Source organism: Mesocricetus auratus, unplaced genomic scaffold, assembly GCF_017639785.1.
Source record: "Mesocricetus auratus isolate SY011 unplaced genomic scaffold, BCM_Maur_2.0 Super-Scaffold_100676, whole genome shotgun sequence".
Lineage (NCBI taxonomy): Eukaryota > Metazoa > Chordata > Mammalia > Rodentia > Cricetidae > Mesocricetus > Mesocricetus auratus.
Window position 1 is genome coordinate 96324532 of NW_024429266.1, and position 22501 is coordinate 96347032.

General features: G+C 50.5%; 3 protein-coding genes across 7 annotated transcripts in view; 1 reads left to right on the forward strand and 2 right to left on the reverse strand.

Moving 5' to 3' along the window:
- Hnrnpm (heterogeneous nuclear ribonucleoprotein M) overlaps window positions 1–5801 on the forward strand; it is a 40202-nt gene extending 34401 nt beyond the window's left edge. For 3 of the 4 annotated variants that reach the window (XM_005081321.4, XM_005081323.4, XM_013121490.3), the window contains 3 exons: window positions 1559–2361; window positions 3120–3171; window positions 5379–5801. In XM_005081321.4, the coding sequence (XP_005081378.1) occupies window positions 1559–2361; window positions 3120–3171; window positions 5379–5542 (1019 nt within the window). In that variant the 3' untranslated portion in view covers window positions 5543–5801. Of the gene's footprint in view, window positions 1–1558; window positions 2362–3119; window positions 3172–5292 lie in introns of all 4 variants that reach the window. The other variant, XM_005081324.4, reaches the window with a different exon arrangement.
- Window positions 5802–6098: 297 nt separating this feature from the next.
- On the reverse strand, window positions 6099–14170 carry Pram1 (PML-RARA regulated adaptor molecule 1). Of its 2 annotated transcripts, XM_021233721.2 has the most exons (10): window positions 13649–14169; window positions 9608–11057; window positions 9460–9523; window positions 9307–9383; window positions 7042–7099; window positions 6833–6938; window positions 6567–6729; window positions 6453–6486; window positions 6341–6375; window positions 6099–6258 (listed from the first exon to the last, which is right to left on the reverse strand). In XM_021233721.2, the coding sequence occupies exons 1-10, from the start codon at window positions 13649–13651 to the stop codon at window positions 6221–6223; spliced, it is 2028 nt and encodes a 675-aa protein (XP_021089380.1). In that variant the 5' UTR covers window positions 13652–14169; the 3' UTR covers window positions 6099–6220. The 2 variants fall into 2 exon arrangements, with proteins under 2 accessions (XP_021089380.1, XP_021089379.1); XM_021233720.2 differs by having other exon boundaries at window positions 6099–6375; window positions 13649–14170.
- A 5634-nt stretch (window positions 14171–19804) lies between these two features.
- Window positions 19805–22452, reverse strand: Znf414 (zinc finger protein 414). The gene is made up of 6 exons (XM_005081327.4): window positions 22301–22452; window positions 21359–21641; window positions 21012–21119; window positions 20797–20902; window positions 20061–20395; window positions 19805–19982 (listed from the first exon to the last, which is right to left on the reverse strand). The coding sequence occupies exons 1-6, from the start codon at window positions 22301–22303 to the stop codon at window positions 19918–19920; spliced, it is 900 nt and encodes a 299-aa protein (XP_005081384.1). The 5' UTR covers window positions 22304–22452; the 3' UTR covers window positions 19805–19917.
- Window positions 22453–22501: the final 49 nt, after the last annotated feature.

Below are 22501 nucleotides of genomic sequence, written 5' to 3' on the forward strand. Positions count from 1 at the left end.
GTTGAAACATCTTCAGTTTTTTGTTTTGTTTTGTTTTGTTTTTTTCCCCCTGAATAATTCTAAGAAACTTTGACCCAAATCAGGAAGTTATAGGCAGGTAGTTGAGGAGACTCACGGCATACACAGTGTAGATAGTTGTGAGCTGCGTGATGTGGGTGCTGGGAACTGAATGAATGCTGCGCCAGCTCTCCAGCCCTAACTGTACCTTTTAAATTCAATTCTTTTTCCCCCAGCCTTCACATTTGGCCTTCCCTTGGCAGCGCACTTGCCAGGCATTTTTGTGGGGACTTTGCTAAGGTCTTTCTTGGTTCTGTTGGTGTTGGCATGGGGCTGTGAGCATCATTGCTACACTATATGTTAGGCCAGAGCCTTTTTCCTCTTGCAAATGTGAAGAAGTTACTTATTTGCATTTTCTGTTCTGAAACTAACATTCTTGAAGTTATATGCTTGTTTATTGTCAACCAATATGCTGCATTTCAGCCACAGAAGTGGGCACAGAGAGGTGAAATGATTTATGCTAGGCCACGCAACTTCAGCTAGTTACATACTATTATAAAAATTAGACTGCTTTGTTCAGAGATGGGCGCTATGAAATTTCAGTTTTGAGCTCTGCATGGCGAAGTGGTGAGTCATGGCCTTGGTGATTGAGCCAGATTGCCCAGGGTTGCAAGCACCATGGATGAGAGGGTCATTGTGCACTGGTCAATGACCCTGTCATGCTATCATCATCTTTCTTCCAAAGCCAATGAAATAAATATACACAAGCTGTCAATTTCCCTCACAGAAGGAAAGGTTTTAGGAAATGGCCAGTTTGTATGCATGTGTACATTGAGGATCTATATAGACATTTTGATTTTCTTTATCTTCTGAGTACATGATTGTATAATCGCTTAGTCCCTGGAAGTGCTAAGGACTGTGAGCAGGGCATCTTAAGAGGGACCAGTTGAGAGAGGATAAAGGTTTTAAGTGATTTTGAATTGTTTCCATGTAACTCTTACCAGTTACCATGAGTTACTGAGTGTAAAGTTTTCTGTGCGTCTTTGAGATCAGTTCTCAATGTCTGCTGATGAGGAAACTACAAAGTTTTCAGGAATTGATGTGTGACTCATAGGTACCAACATGGAGGTGAAGGTTTTTTTAATTTTTGGTGGGTGGGTTTTTGTTGTTGTGTTTTTTGTTTTGGTTTTGGTTTTGAGGCAGGGTTTTCTCTGGCTGTCCTGGAACGCAGTTTGTAGACCAGGTTGGCCTGGAAGTCGCAGAGATCTGAGGCCTCTGCCTCCCAAGTGCTGCTGTTAAAGGCGTGTACTACCGTCACCCAGTGAAGGTGGATTTTTGTTCCTTAAGCTTTATTGTGAAAATTCTACCTGTGTTATGGAGTAGAAAGAATGATTGTGGAGATCTTGTTGCTGGTGTTGAGTTTTCTTAATAGTACATTTCTTTGAGCATGACTTCCTGATTTGTGGTTGAACTTGGAATCTGACCCAGCCAGGCATGCATTGGTATGTGAATACCTACACACGTCCCTGACTTCCACTTGTGCTTTTTATTCCTGTTTCAGGTGGAGCTGGAGGCAGTGTCCCTGGGATCGAGAGGATGGGCCCTGGCATTGACCGCATTGGCGGTGCTGGCATGGAGCGCATGGGCGCAGGCCTAGGCCATGGCATGGATCGAGTGGGCTCTGAGATTGAGCGTATGGGCCTGGTCATGGACCGCATGGGCTCAGTTGAGCGCATGGGCTCCGGCATCGAGCGCATGGGCCCACTAGGTCTTGACCACATGGCCTCCAGTATTGAGCGCATGGGCCAGACCATGGAGCGCATTGGCTCTGGCGTGGAGCGCATGGGTGCCGGCATGGGCTTTGGCCTGGAGCGCATGGCCGCGCCCATTGACCGAGTGGGCCAAACCATTGAGCGCATGGGCTCTGGTGTAGAGCGGATGGGCCCTGCCATTGAGCGGATGGGCCTGAGCATGGATCGCATGGTGCCCACAGGCATGGGGGCCGGCCTGGAGCGCATGGGCCCTGTGATGGATCGTATGGCCACCGGCCTGGAGCGTATGGGCGCCAACAACCTGGAGCGCATGGGCCTGGAGCGCATGGGCGCCAACAGTCTGGAGCGCATGGGCCTGGAGCGAATGGGCGCCAACAGTCTGGAGCGTATGGGCCCTGCTATGGGCCCGGCATTGGGCGCTGGCATTGAGCGAATGGGCCTGGCCATGGGTGGCGCTGGAGGTGCTAGCTTTGACAGAGCCATTGAAATGGAGCGGGGCAACTTTGGAGGAAGCTTCGCAGGTTCCTTTGGCGGAGCTGGAGGCCATGCACCTGGAGTAGCCAGGAAGGCCTGCCAGATATTTGTGAGAAATGTAAGTGGTTCTTCAGGAGCTCATTAGCGTTGTTGTGAATGCGGTAGTGGGGAGTCAGTGAATTGAGTGACGTAGACCAGAGGGAAGTCTGCAGAAGGGAGACTTGGTAGCATGGGGAGTACAGCTTGCCCATCCCCAAAACTGGGATGAAGGTTGAGGGTTTATAGGAAGAAATAGTCCCAGGGCCAGGCGTAGTGGCCCATTCCTTTAATCCCTGCGCTCTGGAGGTAAGGGATAGGTGGCTCTCAGTGAGATCCATGCTAACAAGAGCTACCAAGTGAGACCTTGTCTCAAATACAAAGAAACAAAAATATGTCTGGCATTTGCCTATGTTGTGCAGGGCAGTAGAGTAGACTGAGCTATGAATGTCTGTGGTTTCTGAGTCCCTTGGCTTGAAGAACACTTACGTCTTGGCACAGTGATTCAGAGAAAGGTGGTTGTGATAGAATTACATTTCATCACTGAATTGTGGGTTGCTCACTCAGCTCTTAGGACATCCCCATAAGCTAGAGACTTCTTTTGTCCCTGATTGTCATAAAGGGGGCAGCCTGTCTCTGATGAAAAGTAGAGGTTTTTTGGAGTTGGCGGGACTACTGGGAATTATATCTAGGGCTGTACACATACTAGGCAAATCACCCTACATCTAAGCTACACACCCAGCCCTAGAGAACCTTCAAGTCATATTCTTGTATCTATTGTGATGTCTGTACATTGAGACTTGATTGCATCACAGATCAGTTTGCCTCTTTTTTCCTCAGCTCCCATTTGATTTTACATGGAAGATGCTAAAGGACAAATTCAACGAATGTGGTAAGTGTCTGAGAAAGGCTCTCTGTGCATTCCTGTGTTGTGGCTTGTTGGTGACGCCATTGAGTTAGAACAGTGACGCTTCCTTCTTAGCCTTAACCACTGTCCATGGGCTCTAGAGCACCAATGGGCCTTGCCATTGTTCTGCCTCTGCAGGTACTCAGGCAGGTGTTGGGTGTCCAGGTATGTGTCATGCTCTGTGCTGCTTTCATCCTTGCTGTACTTTTCTAGTTAGTTTTTTGAGACAGTCTCTCTGTCACTTATAGCCTAAGCTGCATTTGAGTTCATAATTCTTTTGCCTCTGCCTTCCATGTTTTGGAACTCCAGGCAAATGCCACCATTCCTGTTTTCTCAAGAGTTTCTGAGAGGAGGTAGTATTGTCGCCTTTCTAATGTAAGAGCTAGCAAAGCTACCTTCCTAAATAAGAGGCAAAAACAAAAGAAATAAACCTGAGACAAGTTGCTTTCCCCCATGAAGCCCATAGCTGATTTGGTTCCCCAGAGCACTCATATGCTCAGCAGTTGTAGGTCTGAGCACACACCGTGGAGTGAAAGTCTCTGTGGATTCATAGGCACACTAGGCAGTCTTTCTGGAAAACTTCCTTGGTGACTGAGATGCAGTCCTCCCCTGCTACCATTTCTCCAAGGTCTGGGATGGTTGCTCGATCAAAACACCTGTTTCCTCATTCAGAAGTTACTCACACTTTAGTGTTCTTAGTGCGTTCTCCTGGTTCTTTGGGGCAAGCTATAGAGTCAAAACCCTTCTTGCCTGGTTCTTTGATTGTCTCCATTGCAAATTTCACACCAGCCATGTTGTAACTAGATATTTCAAAAACTCAAAATGGAACATGCCACTCTCGGCCACCTCTGAGAAAATGCAAACTCAAAAGCTTCTGGAAACTTGGTTCCATCTCCCTACTACCCTTGAACCTGTGACATTCTCTGCTTTCCTGCCAAATTACCTTCCCCTTCTCTTTTTTTCGTCTCCTTTTCTCTTTCTCTTTTTGAGATAAGATCCAACTAGCCCTATTTGCTGCACATTCATTGTGTAGCCAAGGATGATCTTGAACTCTTAGAGCTTTTTTGTTGTGGTGGTGGGTTTTTTGTTGTTGTAGGGGTTTTTGTTGTTGTTGTTGTCTTTTTTTTTTTTTTTTTTTTTTTTTGAGATTGGGTCTCTTAGAACTCACACTGGCCCTTAAACTCACTATTATGTAGCTGAAAATAACCTTGAACTTTTAGTCCTGCTTTTAACTCCTGAATGCTGGGATTACAGAGGTGTGCTACCATGCCTGGTTTGTGTAAGTGCTGGGACTCAAACCCAGGGTTTTGTGTATGTTGGGCAAGTACTGTATCCACTGAGCTATATCCTCAGTGACCTTTTCCTACCTTCACCTCCTAAGGGCTGGGATTACAGGTGAGCCATCTTTCCATTCTCCTTTCTGTCATCCCTCTTTTAGTTCTGTCTTGTCATTCCCTTCTTTTGAGCCTGGGTCTTGCCATGTAGCTCCAGTCTGGCCTAAAACCGGAAATACTGCTGTAGTCTCCCAAGTGCTGGGTTGCAGATGTATGCCATTGTGTCTTGCTCTAGCAGGAATGTTTATTCTGATGAATTGCTACTTAATATCTTTCAGAATTTTATCATCAGAAGCCACTGGAGTATCATCTCTACCCAAGCCATTAGTAGCACAAGAACTATGGGGTCTGGCACCACTAATGCTCTTACTCTGTTATAGACCCGTTTCTTTTGTACTTGACACATACCTGGGTACTTAATAGGTCTATGAATATGAATATGTAAGCTGCTCACTAAGTGTAACTGGTTTACATTGGTGCAGTATAGAAAGAAGTATCATATTGGCAGTGACCTTGTGACCAGATGGTGGTATTCAACAAGCCTCTAGAACGCTAAAGTTGGCTCCACATAGTCCCCTGTCTGTGTAACTTGTTGGAGCATTAAGGCAAATGCTTGAATCTGCTTAGCAGGTTAGGCTGTTGTCCTGTTTGGAGAACAATGGCAATATAGTGGAGGGGGCTGTAGTTGCTGGCGCCATATGTGGTGTTCTGAGCATTCACTTCATATGCAAGGGCCTCTCTCCTTTTTGACTCTGTCACCAAAATCCAACAGGTGATCTGGACTGAGTGGAGCCCAGACTGAGGCTGAGCTCTGGGTTTGCCTGATGCGTGTGGTCTCTTCTTCCCTCCCTGTGCCAGGCCACGTGCTGTACGCCGACATCAAGATGGAGAACGGAAAGTCCAAGGGGTGCGGTGTGGTTAAATTTGAGTCTCCAGAGGTGGCTGAGAGAGCCTGCCGGATGATGAATGGCATGAAGCTGAGTGGCCGAGAGATTGATGTTCGAATCGATAGAAACGCTTAAGCAGTTGCCTTTTTTAAACATCAATACCAGACCTCTGAATTTGTATTTTTTCTTGTTAACCATTTTAATTTGTTGGCTGGATGTATAAAGATGTTTAAAAAATTCAGTTGCTTTTTGGGGTAATTTGAATTAATTTTTTAATGAGTGGGGTTCCATTTGATTGTTTGCATTGAGATTGCAATGTGTGCAATTTTTTTTGTAGTTGTGGCATCTTGTTGACATCGAATATGACTTTGATAATAAATACCAGTTCCTGAAAGTGGCTTGATTTTTTTGTGTATGTTGTAGAGGTGGCCATCTGAGGTTTATGGAGCTGGGGCAGCTTATACTGCTTCCTTCCTCAGAGCTGTGACCTCCAGGGATCTCACCCTATAGAGCCCCGGTGTTTGGAGACACAGTTCCTGGTCATCCAGGATATGTGTGGGTGCATCCTTAGTAGCTCCTTTCCTATTGAGCAAGCAACTGATTGTTCTTTCTCTTCACTTTGGTAACTAGCATGTGCCTGTGTTCTATTGTGTGTGTCAGTCAGGAAGGAGGAAAAAACAAGAAGCAAGGATGTTTTAAAGAGGGGTTTTATGTGGGCATGTGTACTTGGGCATCTGTTTGCCGGGCTGGGATCCAGGGCTCCTGAGAGAACAGTGACTGGACTGGTAGTCCTGGAACCCACCTTTATCTGCCTTACTGTCCTTGAGGAAACAGTTGGGTGTCCAGAGGATCTGCAAGAAGGATGAATTCAAGTGATTCCCTATGCCACAGAGGCATGATAACAAGCATCTCCATGGGAGTCACTGTACATACCCAAGAAGCTGACGTCATCATATACTTCCGTTTCCCTGGCAGAGAACACAGTATAGTCAGTAGTGGTCAACCCTGGTGCTCCCCATACCACCCAGGCAGGACCAACACTTACAAGGGTAACAGTGCAGTTCTGGGTACATAGCCATCTGCGGGGGAGAGTAGACAGTGGATTCTCAACCCTAGCATACCTCACTCCTTTCCCTAGACGTAGGCCAAACACACTTACACTTGCCCTTGGGGTCCCGGCACAGCATCTCATCCTTATTAGTAAACTCAATCACCTCCAGGATCTCTCCACGTCGGATGCCCAGGTGCTTGCCACCCCCACGCCGGGTCTTGGCATTGGGGTCAATCATCATCTTTGTGTGGATCACGATCTCACCTTCAAACTTGGGGAACATCATGTTAAGACTTTGTATTTCTGCAGAACGGAAGTCCTGGGCCCTGGGTACCATTATCTCCCAGGACTCACTCTTTGCTCCATGTTCTCACCTTGAACTTCTTTCTAAACTCTCTCTCAGCTTTCTCTGCCTTCCTGATCTGTTTCAGCAGCTTGGGGTCTGTGGATAGCGACTGCTGGGGCTGACTGGCATTCTTCCTGGAAGACCCAGACATTGGGTATTATTTATGAGTAAGAAGTGTCCTCTACCAGAGTCCCAGAGCTCAGTCCAGCCCCCTAACACCCCGGCTGCCCCATGTACCTGAGCTCTGTGTCCTGCTGAGGCAATCTGGTGGCTTGCTGGGTAGACTGCACTTCATCTGAGGACATTGGACAGAGTCAGGACAAAGGCTTTTTCAGGGTTCATCAGTTCTTGTGGATAAGGTTCACTTCGGTGAGGAAAATAAAGGATGGGAAGTTGGTCGACTGTCTAAGGCTACCCAGCTAGTTAAAATTGTAGAGATGGGATGGATTTGTAGATCTTGGTTTTTGGTCTCACTATATAGACCAGGCTGGCCTGGAACTGAGATCTCCAAGTGCTGGGGTTAAAGCTGTGATCACTATGACCAGCCCACAAGTTGTAGACTTTGGGAACCATTTTGCTTCTGCCTCCCAGAATATGTTGGGAGTTGTAATAAGATTTTTGGATTCAGAGCTTAAAAGCAAGCATTCTCTTACAGCATCCATAGCTTGCCTCTAAGGAGGAACAGCCAGGGTAGGGTTCTTTGGTTGGATGGTTTTTTTGAAGACAAGGTTTCTCTGTGTAGCCCTGACTGTCCTGGAACGAACTCTATAAAACAGGCTGGCATTGAACTCAGGTCCGCCTGCTTCTGCCTCCCCAGTGCTGGGATTAAAGTCATGTACCACTACCACCTGGCCATGGTGGGTTTCTTAGCCTGAACCTTCTGCTACCAAGTCTCGACCTGTACCACTTCCCAGCAGTAAGCCAGGCTTCCAACTGTTGGTTGAGGGCAATAGCTTCTTAAAGATGGAGATTAGTGAGGGCCTGAATCAGAGGCCCCATTTTGTTAATGACCCAAACATCACTTTGGGCCAACTGTCCTTTCTGGTGAGTAGCCCACCTGTCATACTGAGTGCTGAGCTTGGTCTCTGCTCTCTAGGCAGAGATCTGGGTCCTATCCAGAACTGCACCTGCTTTTCTCATGATCTACCTCAGCCTTGAGTGCTCTCACAGCTAGAAACAAACTTGACTGTGGTGACAATACTGGGTCCTGTGGTTCTGAGATCATCCTACAGCTTGTTCTAAGCAGGCCAATGATAATCTTCCTGTTGGTCTACACACAATTCCTGGAAAGACTGGACCCAACCCTCCAGGTGAGTTCCCTGCTGAAAAAAGATGTAGGGGGGCTGCCATGTTCCAAAGGAGCCCAAGAGTAGGAGGGAGGAGCTGGTGGTCCCAGAGCACTCTAGTACTAGAAAAATGACTCTGAAATGCACAAAGCAGCCTTCTGAGAGGCTGGGCCCACAGGAAGGCTCACACATTGCACTAAAAGGAGAAACTTAGATGGGTCTGGTATTTTTGTGGTTACTGAAGCAGTGTATGGGGTGGTGGGGAATAGTCTATTAGGTTCTACAAGTTCTAACTCTGACCAGCCTCTGCAAAACTGACAACCCCCCCTTCTCCAAATAATAGAGCATCCCCTCATCAGAAGCAAACAAAAGGCCCAGAAAGGATCAAAGGCTGGAGAATTTGAAGGCATCTGGCTTTGTACCTAGACTTCCTGATGGGACAGTGAGCAAGCATATCCGAAGACCAAAAGCCCCTCCTAGGAACCCCAGCAAGACAGGGAAGGAATAGCTAGGGAAGGGAGGGCTCATTTGGAATCACCACAACTCTAGACTGGCTGGGCCTAGTCTCAGATCCTTCAACTTCCTCGTTGGTAATGAGGTAACTCTTGGCTGTGGCTGCAGAATCATCAAAGCTCTTTCATAGAAGGCCCGTGTTATGGAGACAGCAGTCCTGGAGCCCCTCAAGAAATTGACTTAGAAGACAAGGAAAGAACCTTCTGCCGCACTGGCTCCAGCCCACCCATACATCTTCCTGAGACATCCTCTTGGGATGGGCTTCAAGGAACCTGGTGGGTGGGGGTTGCTTTGGTTTTGTTTGCATGGTCTCATCTGGTCCAGGCTGGTCTTGATTGCTGAGTAGCCAGGGATGATGATCCTGACTCCCAAATGCTAGAGTTGCAGCTTTGTAATTAACCTTACCCAGCTTTGGAACCTGATGCCACGCACCATCTGACTCATTCCCTGCCTGATACGCCACCTAGACTGGTTTGCCAACTTTGATTTCTGCAATTCTTCCATTGCTGTCCAGGACTTTTGTCACCTCACTTGACAATGCTGCCTATAATAGCAAGCCTGGCTGGTTGGGTGTCTCTGGGCTTCCTCTTCCTCACCATCTGGCCCACCTGGATCCAGTCTAGTCTGGGTCACTCTGGTCTTAAGAGAAAGCCTTTGCAACTGATACTGAATGGGTGTTCAACCACCTAAACCATCTACAAACCTCTGCCTCTGGGGCTGAGACTGGAGTCACCTGTGGCCTCCACAGCATCATAGAGCTCATAGATCTCGTCCAGGTTCCTGCAGAGATAGATACCTGAGATAAGGGCCTCCTTTAGCCTTGCACCCATGCCTGGCCCCTTTCCCCTACACTCACTGTGAGATATGTTGAGGTTGTTGGGCTGGGAAGTGGGTCCCAGAAGAGCTGGTCTTCAGTACAGCTGTAGAGGAGAGAACATGGGAGGGAAGTGGCCCCGCCCAGAAATTTTACCCCTCCTCTCCCTAAATCACTTACCCTAACTCACCTGTAGCTGTTGCTGAGGCTCTCCGGAAGCTTTGCATATTGATGGGAATAGGTGGTAATGGGGGCTTAGCTGGGGGGGATCCCAGGCTGCTAGTTGAGGGCAGAGGTCGCCTACGGGGTGGGTGCCGGGTTTGGAAGTCTTCTGGTCTCCAGCGGGGTGTCCCAGGGACTCCATACCCAGGGCTGAGAGGGAAATGGGGGCTGGAACTGGCAAAGGCAGAAGGCAGGGAGCACTCCGATACTGAACCGGGAAGCTTGGGCTTTCTGGGCAGAGCCTTGGGAAAGTCAGGCTGGAAGAACTTTCCATGTTGAGGCTGCAGAAACTTCCTGGGGAGTGAGCTGAACTCAGGCTCCGAGGATGTTCTAGGGAGATGACCCAGTTCTGGCTGCGATGGCTTCTTAGAAAGGACTTTGAGGTCCGGCTGCTGAGGCTTCTTGGGATATCTGCGGACTTCGGGCTCCGAAGATGTCCTGGTAAGGTCACTTAGCTGGAGCTGTGGATGCTTCTTGGGAAATGCATGGAAGTCCGGCTGTGGGGAGTGAGATGGGGGGTTACATGACTCAGGCTTCCAGGGTGGTGTCTGGGAGACCTCATAGGACATGGACTGCTGTGGAGTCTTCTTGACTTTCTCACTGAATTCAGACTGCAGGGACTTCTTGGGAAAGTTGCTGACTTCGGGCTGTGGGGAGCGAGGGTAAAACTCACTGGACCCAGGCTTGGAGAGAGATGTCTGAGGAATTTCGCTGGGCTCTGACTGTGTCAGGGACTTCCTAGAGAAACCAGCAGCCTGAGGCTGCAGTGACTTTTTGGGAAAAGTACTGGACTCAGATGGCAAGGGCTTCAGAGGGGCCTCACTGGACTCTTGCTGCCAGAACTTCTTGGGGACTGTGATAGGTTTGAGCTCTACTGCAGGCCTGGCAGGATTGCTGATCTCAGGCTTCTGGGACTTCTGGGCAGGTACGGTAGGCTCCTGAGGTGCCTCAAGTAGTGGAGACTTCTTGGGGAGATTAGTGAACTCGGATTGTGAGGCCTTGGGGAGGCTGGCAAATTGGGGCTCTGGGGGCGTCTTGGAAGCTGTGAGCTGGACCTGTGAGGGCTTCTTGAGACCAGTGAACTCTGGATGTAGAGGCTTTCTTGGGAGATCTTTGAGGTCAGACTGTAGGGGCTTCTTGGGTAGCTCAGTGAACTCGGGCTGCGGTGACTTTCTGAGAACCTCTGACGGTGAGGGCTTCTTGGGGAGGTCTGCAAACTGCAGCTGCAGGGGTTTCAAGGACACTGACCCGAGCTCAGCCTGTGAGACCTTCTTGGGCTGCTCACTTAACTCAGTCTGTGGAAATTTCTTTAGGAGTTTGTTGAACTCAGGCTTTGGGGTTTTTCTGGATGGTTCTCCAGGCTCTTGCTGAGAGGCCTGGAACTTAGCTTGGAGGTTTCGGAAGTCCTGATTGCTTCCCTAGGAAGACATAGCTCATTCAGGAAGAGTCTCATACAAGAAGGCATATGGAGGAAGAGCTAGGTACCCACAGTTGGTCCTAGACACAAACCCATCACCCTCCCCTTCCCTTCAGCTTCCATTTTACCATTGCTTCCTCCCCAACCTCAGTGCTACCTCAGCCAGCTTCTCTTTTTGGGTAAGAACTGTTTCTGGAAGCCACACCCTCCTGACTCCAACTGAGTTAAATCTAACTTATCTCTAACAGGACCTAGCCCCCGATGCCTCTACTAGCCCATGGCCCCCACATGGTACTTCCAGTTGGTGATGCCTTCCCAATATTTTCAGCCTTTGGGCCTTCTGCTCCCTGTTGGTTCCCTCTTTGTCCCCTGCCTAACCACCAGGTTCTCCCAGTCCCTTTTGTTCCGATTTCAAAATACATCCGGAATTCAACCACTACTCACTGTCGCCTTGGTTGGAGGAACTGTCCCCCACAGCCCAGAGTACTGTTGTAATGCGCTCCTCCCAGGACTGCTGCCCTATAGGAGGCCTGCTAAGTCTCCCATTCCCATCCTCAATGAGTTTTCATGTCTCCAAGGAAAGCAAACAGTTCCTGAATGACTCAGCAACATCTCATTGCCTCTGTCCTCTCTGTAATACATACACCTCAACACGTGGGTCTCTCCTTTCCTCCTCCATGTCTTTGTGACAATACTCCTTAAGAAGACAACCCTATTTTAAATCAGTTTCCCTCCCCAGTTGCCCACCTTCACCGCCCTGCGTAACTGTTCTCTTTGTATCTCCCGTCACGTATCAAATTTCTTATATTAGTTCTGCTGTATGTGAGGCAGGCTCTCATATATCCTGGGCTGGCCTCAAATTTGTTAGGTAGCTAAGGATAATGAACTCCTGATCCTCCTGCCTCTTCCTCCCATGTGCTGGGATTACCAGTGTGTGCCACCATGCCTAGTTTGACTAAACTGTTATAATTTTATTGAGCGGGGGTGGCTGGAGATATGGCTCAACAGATTAAGAGCACGGACTGTTCTTCCCAAGTACCCAGGTTCAGATCCCAGCACCCACATTGCAGCTCATGACTATCTGTAACTTCAAGATCTGACACCCTCACACAGACAAATATACAGGCAAGACACTGATGCACATAAAACAATAAAAATATATTTTTTTAAAAATTTGGGAGGCTAGAAAGATTGCTCAGTAGGCAAAGTACTTGGCAAGCGAGCCTGAGTATCCGAGTTCTATCCTCAGTACAGAGCAGCACCTGTAAATCCTATCTCTGGAGAGGCCCAGAGGGAAGGCCCTCTAGGGCTTGCTGGCCAGGTAGGCTAGCTAAGTCATCAAGCCCCAGGTGCAATTAGAGGCCCTGTCTCCAAAAAAGAAGGTAGAGAGTCATCAAGGAAGATCCAACCTTCACACACATGTACACACATAGGCTGCCTACTTTAGCCCCTCTAGCTCAACAGTAACCTCCCAGTGCCTGGCACATAGTAGGTACTCAGTGAAAAGTGAAAGTTTTACAGAAATAAAAGTGCATGCAGAACTACAAGCACAGGCATACATTCAGTCTAAGATGTGGGTATACACAGGGACTCACAAGCCCCCCATGAGAACCATCAGGCATACATTCAGTCTAAGATGTGGATATACACGGGGACTCACAACCTCCCATGAGAACCATCAGGCATACATTCAGTCTAAGATGTGGGTATACACAGGGACTCAAAACCCCCCCATGAGAACCATCAGGCATACATTCAGTCTAAGATGTGGATATACACGGGGACTCACAACCTCCCATGAGAACCATCAGGCATACATTCAGTCTAAGATGTGGATATACACGGGGACTCACAACCTCCCATGAGAACCATCAGGCATACATTCAGTCTAAGATGTGGGTATACACAGGGACTCAAAACTCCCCCATGAGAACCATCAGGCAGGCTCTCCACCTGAGCACATAACTTCCCCAGTGCTCTCAAAGCTGGCCATTTGCCATAGGTTACAGATATAGGTAGATACACAAGACAAGGCCGTTTATGAGGAGTCTCCCAGCCTGTCTTCACCGATGTTCAGGAAGATTGGTGGGGGGAGGGGGCAGAACCTTGTGAGCCTGTCTGAGATGGAGGAATTCAGAAGCACCCTTGAAGGAAGCAGTTCTTGTTTAGACTCAGATGCCTTTGTTGAAGTCCTAGTGAGTTTAGGCATCAGCTCCAAATGAACACAGGGTTAAGGATAGCTTGGATGACTGGCTGGGGCTGGGGGGCTGGGGCCCCAGGTGCATGATCCACTTAATCACCACACAGGAAGCCTCTGCTCTCATCCCAGATGCTGACCTGGGGTGAGGGGATATCATTCTAGGCAGTCCAACCTGCTGCTCTTGCAGTCACAGATCCAAGCCTGGTCCACAAGAGCTCAAGCTATGCCTTGGCTGTTCTCTACTTTTGCCTGCGCGATTTCATCCCCAAGACTGTTGCCAGCTCTATTCTGCCAGCCTACCCATGGGGGCATATCTACCAGTTGCCCTGTTTTCGCCTGTGCCCCTGGTTTCCTGACCAGAATGGAATTCCACTGGGGGATTGGGGACTCACCATAGCTTCAGCCGGTGATGGGTCACAGGGTGAGTGGGCTCTGAGCTTAGGCTGCTGCTTGAAGGAAGTATCTGTGGTTTCTGTTCCACAGGCTGACACACCAAGTAGGGGCTCTCAGGGTGGGGAGGGCAGAGGAGGAAGGAGGCGGAGATGGCCTGTCTGTCACACCCCCCCCCTGAGTTCCTCCCTGCCTACTACTGTCCCCAAGCTCAGGTCAACAGACCTAAGCACATCTCTAATACACATAGTTACTAGCTGTCACTAGTCTCTTTACTCTTACCACTGTAGGGTCTTGATGGGCTTTGTCTCCAAAGAAGTAGGCCAAGCCCAAATTCAGGACAACCATAGGAACAGAGCACCTGAGTGTGGATGTTACGGTTTGCTCTGGGGCTTAGGTAAAGAGTTAGAGCTAGGATATGGCTGGTGCAATGGTGAGGACATAGCTGTCCTGTGTTGCTTCATCTACCTTCCTTGTTTCAATATGTGTACTCTCAACAGGACTTCCCTGTTAAGGTAACAAATGCCCCCACTAGCCCAGCTTTAGATAGCCACCCAAAGCACAAGGCTCAACTGGGATAACAAATTTGGGGGGTGGGGGTGTTAAAGACTGAGGCGAGGGACTATCATTCCCAGTGATTAAAGGAAGTAGAGAGGGGAGAAATCTGAAAACTGGGTTGCAGAAAAATGGAGAGTCCAAGGTAGATATGGGTAAAAAAGAGCCCTGAAGTCAGGATTCAGTCCACAGGAACAAAACACTCTACAGATGACAGAGATGAGTCCCAGTTTAGAAACAGAATAGAATCTCTTGAGCTGTTAACAGAAGGATTCTGACTTCACCGCTCTGGAGTGTGGTCTGAGCATGAGGATTGTTTGGACCATGGCAGGGTGGTTCCAGTGCACGGGTGAGTATGGGTTGATATCTTTGGAATCATCGTGATACACAAAGCGCATGTTCTAAGCCCCTGGAGTAGTGGTGCATTTTTGTAATCCCAGCAAAGATAGTGGGTTCACTACAAATCCAAGGCTAATCTACCCAGTAAGTTTCTGGCCAGTCAAAGTTACATAGACCCTGATTCAGAACATTAAAAAAAACTGGCCCCCAAAAGTGTATGCACTAGCCAGGTGTGGTGGCATACATCTGTAATCCCAGTCCTTTGGAGGCTGAGAGCAAGAGGATCTTAAGTGCATGGCCAGCCTCAGGCTACAAAGTTGAGACCTTTGTCAGCAGGGCATTGTGACTTTATCCCAGCACTTGGGGACCAGTCTGGTCTATATAACAAATTCCAGGACAGCCAGGCTACACAGTGAGACTCTGTCTCGAAAAATAAAAAAGTTGAGACCCTGTTGAAGCAAAATAGTGTAAAATAAATCTGAGGTTTTAACTCTGTTGGTAGAGTACAGCAGCACTTGGGGGCACACGCCTTTAATCCCAGCACTTGAGAGACAGAGGCAGGTGGATCTCTATGAGTTTGAGGCCAGACTCAACTACAGAGTGAGTTCCAGGACAGCCAGAGCCATGTAGACCCAGTCTCAAAAAACAAAAAACCCCACAAAAACCCAACACTTGGGAGAGACAGAAGCATCAGAAAGCCCATCCTGGTTTACATAGTGAGTACCAGTCCAGCAAGAGACACATAGTGAAAGCCAGTCTTAAAAACAAAATGCATGTTTTGGCTTAGGTGACAAGTCTGCTATTGGGTGGTGTGAGACTGACGGAGTAGCAAGAACGTGTGTAGCTCTTGGGAATGAACCAGATGAGGTTTCATGATTTTATTTAAACAGAACTCTCAGACAGGGAGACAGCCTTCTCTGTTTTAGTACACACATCAAGATTCTGGCGTATCTGAATTTCCACATTGGGTCATAATTCTCTGAGACTGATCTGCATTTTCAGGAGTCCTAAGTAGATAGGGAAAACCAAGTCTGGGTTTGTGAGTCTCCAGAATCATGGTGAGTGGAGTCAGAAGCAAGGATATGGAAGAAGCCACACCTATAGTCCCAGCAGCTGGGGAGGGTGAGGCAGGTGGATCACAAATTCAATTCAGGTCTGATATTGAGTGGAGATCCAGCCTCACAACAGAAAACAATGGGCCAGCGAGATTACTGGGGTTGTGGTAGTAAAGCCACTTGCTATATAAGCTGGATGACCCAAGTTTGATTCCTGGAACCCACATAAGGTGAGGGGAAGAACCAACTTCACAGCAGACACATGCACATGCACAAACATGCATACACATACACACAGCATACATACATTGGCCAAAAAAGCACACCGTAGGCAATCAGGGCCAGCACAAGCTAAAGACCTAAATGACAACTGGGGATCCCCCAGGGTGACGACTGTGGAGCCTGGGGGACTGGGCAAGGGTGTGTTCAGGGCGGCCTGTAAGCTCTCAGCTTGGCCACAGGGACCGACCCACTCTTGACTGGCATGACTGTAACCGGACAGGTGGCTCTAACTGAGCTATGGAGCCAGAAGCCAAAGAAATGTTGCAGTGTGCCTGGAGTAGATTGGAACTTTTTGAAGGAGGGAGTGCGCTCAGGTTACTGAGATGCACGAGCTGGCATCTGGGGCCACGGCTGCTCTCCACTTCTTTTAGCCGGGGTAAAGATAAGCAATCTGGTATCTCTCAGGTGCCAACTGTTGGTGGAAATTGCCTAGCTGTGCCCTGGCACCTTGCCCTCCAGGAGTTGCCTGGTCTTTTCAAGTCAACCTCTGGCTCTGAGCAGCTGCACAGGTGCGCACCCTTGGGCCTCCTGTCCTTCCACACTGACAGTCTAGGGTGCTCCCTGCTGGAAAACTGAGGCACTAAGATGACTTCATTTTTTTTGGCTGTCTGGGAGTTGGGGACAGAACTCTTGTAGGGTCCCAGCTTGAGCAGGAGGTGAGGGATTATGGGGTTCAGAACGAGCAAGGTGGGGGTGAGGGTGAGGGCGGATCAGCAAAGCTTCTCAGAAGAGCAAAGGTTGGGCATGCGTAAAGCAGGGAGGATAGGCAGGTGGTTTGGGTAGTCAGTGGGGTGCCCTGGAAGGTCTAGTTTCCTGATATCTGATCCTCAATGCTCAGTTCCTGGGATGAGAATTGCTGAGCAGACATTTCTCAAATTCCCTAGTCTCCCCCTAAGTGCCGAGCACAATGACTCCACTGTGTGTGCGTGATGTATGCATCTGTGTAGGTGCATGAATCTGTGCTTGTGTTTGCAGAGGCCAAAGGTTGCCACCAGGTGTCTCTATCCTCCAACTTGATTGAGACAAGGTCTCTCACAGAACCTGAAGCTCACTCTTTTGTCTAGCCTGGCTGGCCAGGAAGCTCCAGGTATCTACCTACCTGTCTTATCTCTACTTTCCACTAATCACTTGTTATTTATTCTTTTACTGCAGCTTAATAAACTCACTCATTCAAAACCAAAAGTGTTACTGCTGTAATTCAGTCTCTAGATTCTACAAATGGTGATGACGGATAAAGAGAAGACAGGAGGGCTGTGACAGGGATGTAGGGCCTGGAGGACCTAGCTCAGCAGGTGACTGGTGTCTTGGCTGCAGATACCAGGACAAAGAGGTGACAAAGGATAATTCTGATTCAGAGTTAGGATACAAGTGGTGAGTGGGACAAGGTGGGGTGGAACTAAGGAGGCCTTCGGGTTTTTCTTCTCCAGATTCTCGAGTTTCCCAGAAGCAGCAGCTATGAAGAGTAAGGCCATAGATGAAGATGGGGAGATTTGAGAAGCCCTGTGGGCTACTAGAACAGGATCTGTGTTTGTGTTTAGTGTGTGTGTGTGCGTGTGTGTGTGTGTGTGTGTGTGTGTGTGGAGGGTACACATAACCATGCCCACACCTGTGGAGACCTGGCTGGTTAATACAGGATGTCTTCCTCAGTCACTTCACTGTCTTTTGAGATAGGTCTTTCAACAGAATTTTTAACTCAGTGTTTTGGCTAGATTGGCTGGCCACTAAGGCCTCAGGACCTGGCTGTCTCTGTCACCCTATCCTACCCCCCTACCGCCCACCCCCGTTCTGGGTTACAGACACATGCCACCATGCCCACTTTTAAAACGGGTGCTGGGAATCTGAACTCAGATCTTGCTTGTACCTAGTACCACATCTCCCCAGCCCAGTAACAGGAGTCTTTGTCGGATGGGGCCATTGATGAGCACTGGTGAAAGACCGCGTCTATGGGTTCTCAGACAGTGATAGGAGGGGATGCCCGAGCTAGACATAGAGGCACGGCCAGTCTGGCTCTGGAGCAGAAGCAAGGAACCACATTCTCTGTGTGTTTCTGTCTCCCGTGTGTGACATATCCCGTGTGTAGCCGGGATGACCCTAAATTTCTGATCCTCCACACTACTCCCGCCCTCACCCAGGTCTGGAAATGCATGCCTGCATCAGCACTCCTGGTTTATGCGGTGCTGGGGATAGAACCAAGGGCTTTGTGCATGCTAGGCAAGCACTGTACTGAGCTACACCCCCATCCTTAGTACATTTTCAAACAGGGACCCCAAACTCTGTAGAGCTGGGGCTGGGGCAGAAGCCAGCAGCAGAGGGTCTGCGGACTGAAAGGATGAAGGCAAAGTTCATGTCTCCACCCTGCCCTGCCCACCTTTTCAGCCACAGCCACCAAGGCTTTACTCTCTGGTGTGAACCCCTCAACCCCACAATCAGGGGGCTCTAATCCACAATAGCTCAGAGTTTACTTAGATCTAGCCTCCCACACTGCCTTCCTAATTCTTCATACTTAAGAAAAGAAAATAAAACACTTTTTTTTTGAGACCGTCTTGTTATGTAGCCCAGGTTGGGCTTAAACTTTTTTAAGCAATCCTCCCATCTTGGCTTGAAAATTTCTATCCTGTTTTCTGGAAGTTGTAGAACAGAATGGTGGGCACTGGCTGCCCCTCCCTACAGATGGCTAGGGTGGCACTGAGCCTGAGGCCTGGATTCCAGGGCTGAGGTGCCAGGCAGACGTGACAGGAGGCTAGGGGGTAGTAGAGGTGGTCAGGTTCTGTGAAGTTAATTCCAAGTCCCCTTCCCATGGTGTGCAAGCACCCCAGTAGGGGGCAGCCTGCTGCTTATTTGAGGAGAGGACAGGAGAGAGCTCAGTGGTTAAGAGTTCACCCTCTGCTCTTCCAGGAGACTTGAGTTTGGTTCCCAACACCCACATTGGCAGCGCACCAGTGCCCGGGGATCTCACATCTTTTTCTGATCTCCATGGGCACTGCACTCATGTGTACACACACATACACACATGAAAATATCCTATCTGAGGGGCAAGGGATCCAAGACATCACAGGCTGGCTCATCTTGCCTCTTCTATTGCCCCCTCCACTCTCAAATGACAAAAATCTCTGCAGGCCCTCTCACCCAGCCCAACACAGCTGGTTCAAAGCTACGGGAAGGGCTGGAGAGATGGCTCAGAGGTTAAGAGCACTGACTGCACTTCCAGAGGTCCTGAGTTCAATTCCTAGCAACCACATGGTGGCTCACAACCATCTGTAATGTGGCCTGGTGCCCTCTTCTGGTCTGAACAGAACACTGTATACATAGTAAATGAATAATTAAAAAAAAAAAGCTACGAGAAAATGGTATGCTCCCCCTCTGACAGTCCTGACACCCCCAGAGCAAACGGGGTTGGGTTTGTGTAGAGTTGGGGAGGGGCTGCTGAGCCCGGGCCTCACCCCTTGCCTCCAACTCCATGCCTGAGCATTCCTCAGCCTTAGCCTCAGCAGGAAGGGACCCAGGCGCCAGGGCTGCCGAGGCGCAGGGGCGGTGGTCCTGAAGGTGTAGTGTCATGGCGGCCGCGAGGCCATGGAGAAGTCACACTGCATGCACGAGTAACGGTCGTGCGTATGTTCCCACACGATGCAGCTGGGAGCTGCATACCCTGCAGGTAGGCAGGCAGGCCATGGGCAGTCCCAGGTTTCACCCCAGAGGGCCTTTCTACCAGGGATGGTGGATGTCGGCCAGGGCAGACCAGACTCTTCCTACGACCATCACCCTCAGCTTCCAGGGTTCAGGGAGGCTGGATCCTTTCTCCTGAGTTTGACTGCCCATTACTGAAGGCGCCAAGTTGGGCTCCCATCCCTGGACCTCCGCAAGGGAGGACCACTCATATGGAGTTTTACACAGCAACGCCGGCGCAGATGAAGGCATAGGTGCCAGTCATTTTTAAGGTAAAAATCATGTATTTTAGAGGACAGACACTGCTACTTCTGAGCATTCACAGGGCCCGCAGAGGGCAAAGGAATGAAGAAGACCCCTCCACCCTGCCCTGGTGGTCACCTGCACGCACCTGAGGGCGCATCGGGACCGCCCTGAGGTCTTCTGGGACTTCCGGCAGCACCTGCAGGAAAGAGGCAGGTCAAGTTCGGGATAGGGGTGGACCCATCCAGCTTTGCAGGCCACTGGCTTTCACACTCACCTTGACTCTTTTTCCAGATGGCCGTGCTGGAAGCTGGTGGCCCTGGAGCAGCAGACAGGAACGGGCGCAGACGCGGGGGGCTGAGGCCAAAAGGTGCAGGGTTCAAGTAGGGAAGGAAGGGCCCCGAAGGGGCGGAGGTGAAAGGTTCAAGTAGTGGGAACGGCAGACTCAGAGCAGACGCAGGGTCGGACTCTGGGGGGCGCTCGGGCACAGGTGGCTCTTTGTCCAGGGCAGGGGGTGGTGGCGGCGCTGGGCTCTGAGCATGCTCCGCACAAACATGCAGATGCTTGAAGAGCGAGCGGTGAGTACGGAAGCGCAGGAGACAATTCTCACACCTAGGGGTAGGCACAGGGTTACACTGTCTCCTGGGCAACAGGAAGGGGCCTAGCCATGGCTACTCAGGGACCAAGCTGTAGGACAGGCATCCAGGTTGTAATCTCTGTGACTCTGTGCCCAAGCGAAGGAGCTTGCCCTACGTGCCCTCCCTTACTGAAGTCTCGATCCTTCTGGGCCTTCCCAGCTCAGAGCCTCGAGCTTCGATTTGACTTGCGTGGCCAGTTTACAATGTAAGAAGTGCTGAGCCTTCAAACGGTCACTCACTCCTGTTCACACGGGTCTTCCATGCCCTGCGGGGGCTGGTTTCCCAGGCCATGCTCATATTCCCAATCCACCCCTCCGAGCACACTAGCAAGGGCTACCGATCTGGAGTCAGCAGAGGGGATGCTCAGGGTCTTACTTGAAGTAGCGGTTGGGCTTGTAGTGCTGCTTGCCGTGAGCTACCAGCTCCTGCATGCTGGGGAAACTCTCAGTGCAGCTCAGGGCTGAGCATCGGAAGAGTTTGCCTGGTGGGGAAGAAAGGTGGGTATGGAGTGGGGTGGTTAAGACCGAGTCTGGGGGGCTCTGTCTGTCTCCCGCCCTATCGGGCTTCCCTATCGCCAACCCTCATCCTACCTTCCAGTGACTGTGTAGGCGGGCAGTGGGTACGGAGATGCTGTGCCAGATCACGAATACTGGGGAAACTGAGGCAGCAGCCAGGGCTAGAGCAGGGTATCTGTTTCCCTGCAGGATAAATGCGTGTCGTCAGTTTTTCCATTCCCAAAGCCTTGAACAAACCCCCCCCCCACCACACACACTATTATAATAAATTGCCTGGAAAAGCTGTATAGGTTTGGCTGCTACAGCTGACATAGACTTGATGCTCAGTAAATGGTGAGGAATCCTAGATGGGATGCAAGGGGATTCCTTATCCTGCATCTTAGCCCTATCGGAGGACCTATGAGGACCCCATCACAGATCACCTGGTGGTGGACGTCGTCTGGGCAACCTCAGGTCCTCACTGGTCCCCACACCTGTGCTGGTTGAGCCAGGCTGGCAGCTGTCTGGGGCTGGGGAGGCAACGGGCTGCGGAGGTCCTCCACGGTCCCACACTGATGGTACGGCTGTCGGATTAGGGCCCGGCTCCTCCACGGAGGAGAGAGTGGCTGTAGCTGCCACGTCTGGAGACGCCACCTCCTTATCAGGCTCACTGGAGCTGGACTCTGCAGCGGCTAGCATGTCCGGGCTGGGCTTGGACGGTTCCTCCTGGTGCAAGAAGTGGACAGAATAGGGCTGGGATCAGTTTGCCCTGAGCAGAGGAAAGTGCTTCCACTCCGAAGGTCCACAAGACTCAGGTTCCTAACTCCCACCAGGCATTACCCGGCCATCCTGCTTTCTGAGTCACCAGCAAGATCAGTTAAGGGAGGCTAAGGGCAGACTGAGCTATCTGTCTCCTAATTCCAACTGCAGGAGGAGGTGTGTATCAGGGATCGTGCATAAAGAGCATCATCATGAGTATCCCTTCCGCTCCAACTTTGGCAGGAGAGGCACCAAGGGGCGGAGGCGTGGCCTAGCGGAGTGGGCGCGGGTCCGGCCTGGGAGCAGCTCGGGCAATGCGGCTGCCGAGCCCACAGCGGACCGTGTGATGATGGGGATTGCTGGGGGAGCTGGGGCTGTGCGGGCGACCCCGGAGGTCGCGATGTGTGACGTTCAGGGGCTGAACTCGAGCCGAGTGGGCGTGGCCCAAGCAGAGCCAGGCCTGAAGGAAGGGGCAGAACGCGCGCGGTGACAGTCAGGGGCGGGCCGGCGGGGACCCGGATGTGGGGGCGGGGTCGGCCGGAGGGGGGTGCGCGCGCGGCAGGACCGCTCGCTCCCTGTCAGTCCCCGCTGCTCCTCCGCGCCCGCGTGCCGGGTGCCGCGCTCACCATCCTCCACTCAGTGCGACCTCTGGTTCCCGTGCCTTCGGTGGCTCCGGCTCCAGCAGGGGCGGCTTCCTCGGCGACGCGAGCGCTGGATCACATCGGCGCCATTCTTTCCACTTCTCAGATCTCGCGAGATCTGGGGTGTGGCCTAATCCTGGGCGCTTCTCTAGGAGGAGGGGGGATTGAGGTCAGACTGCTGCTCTT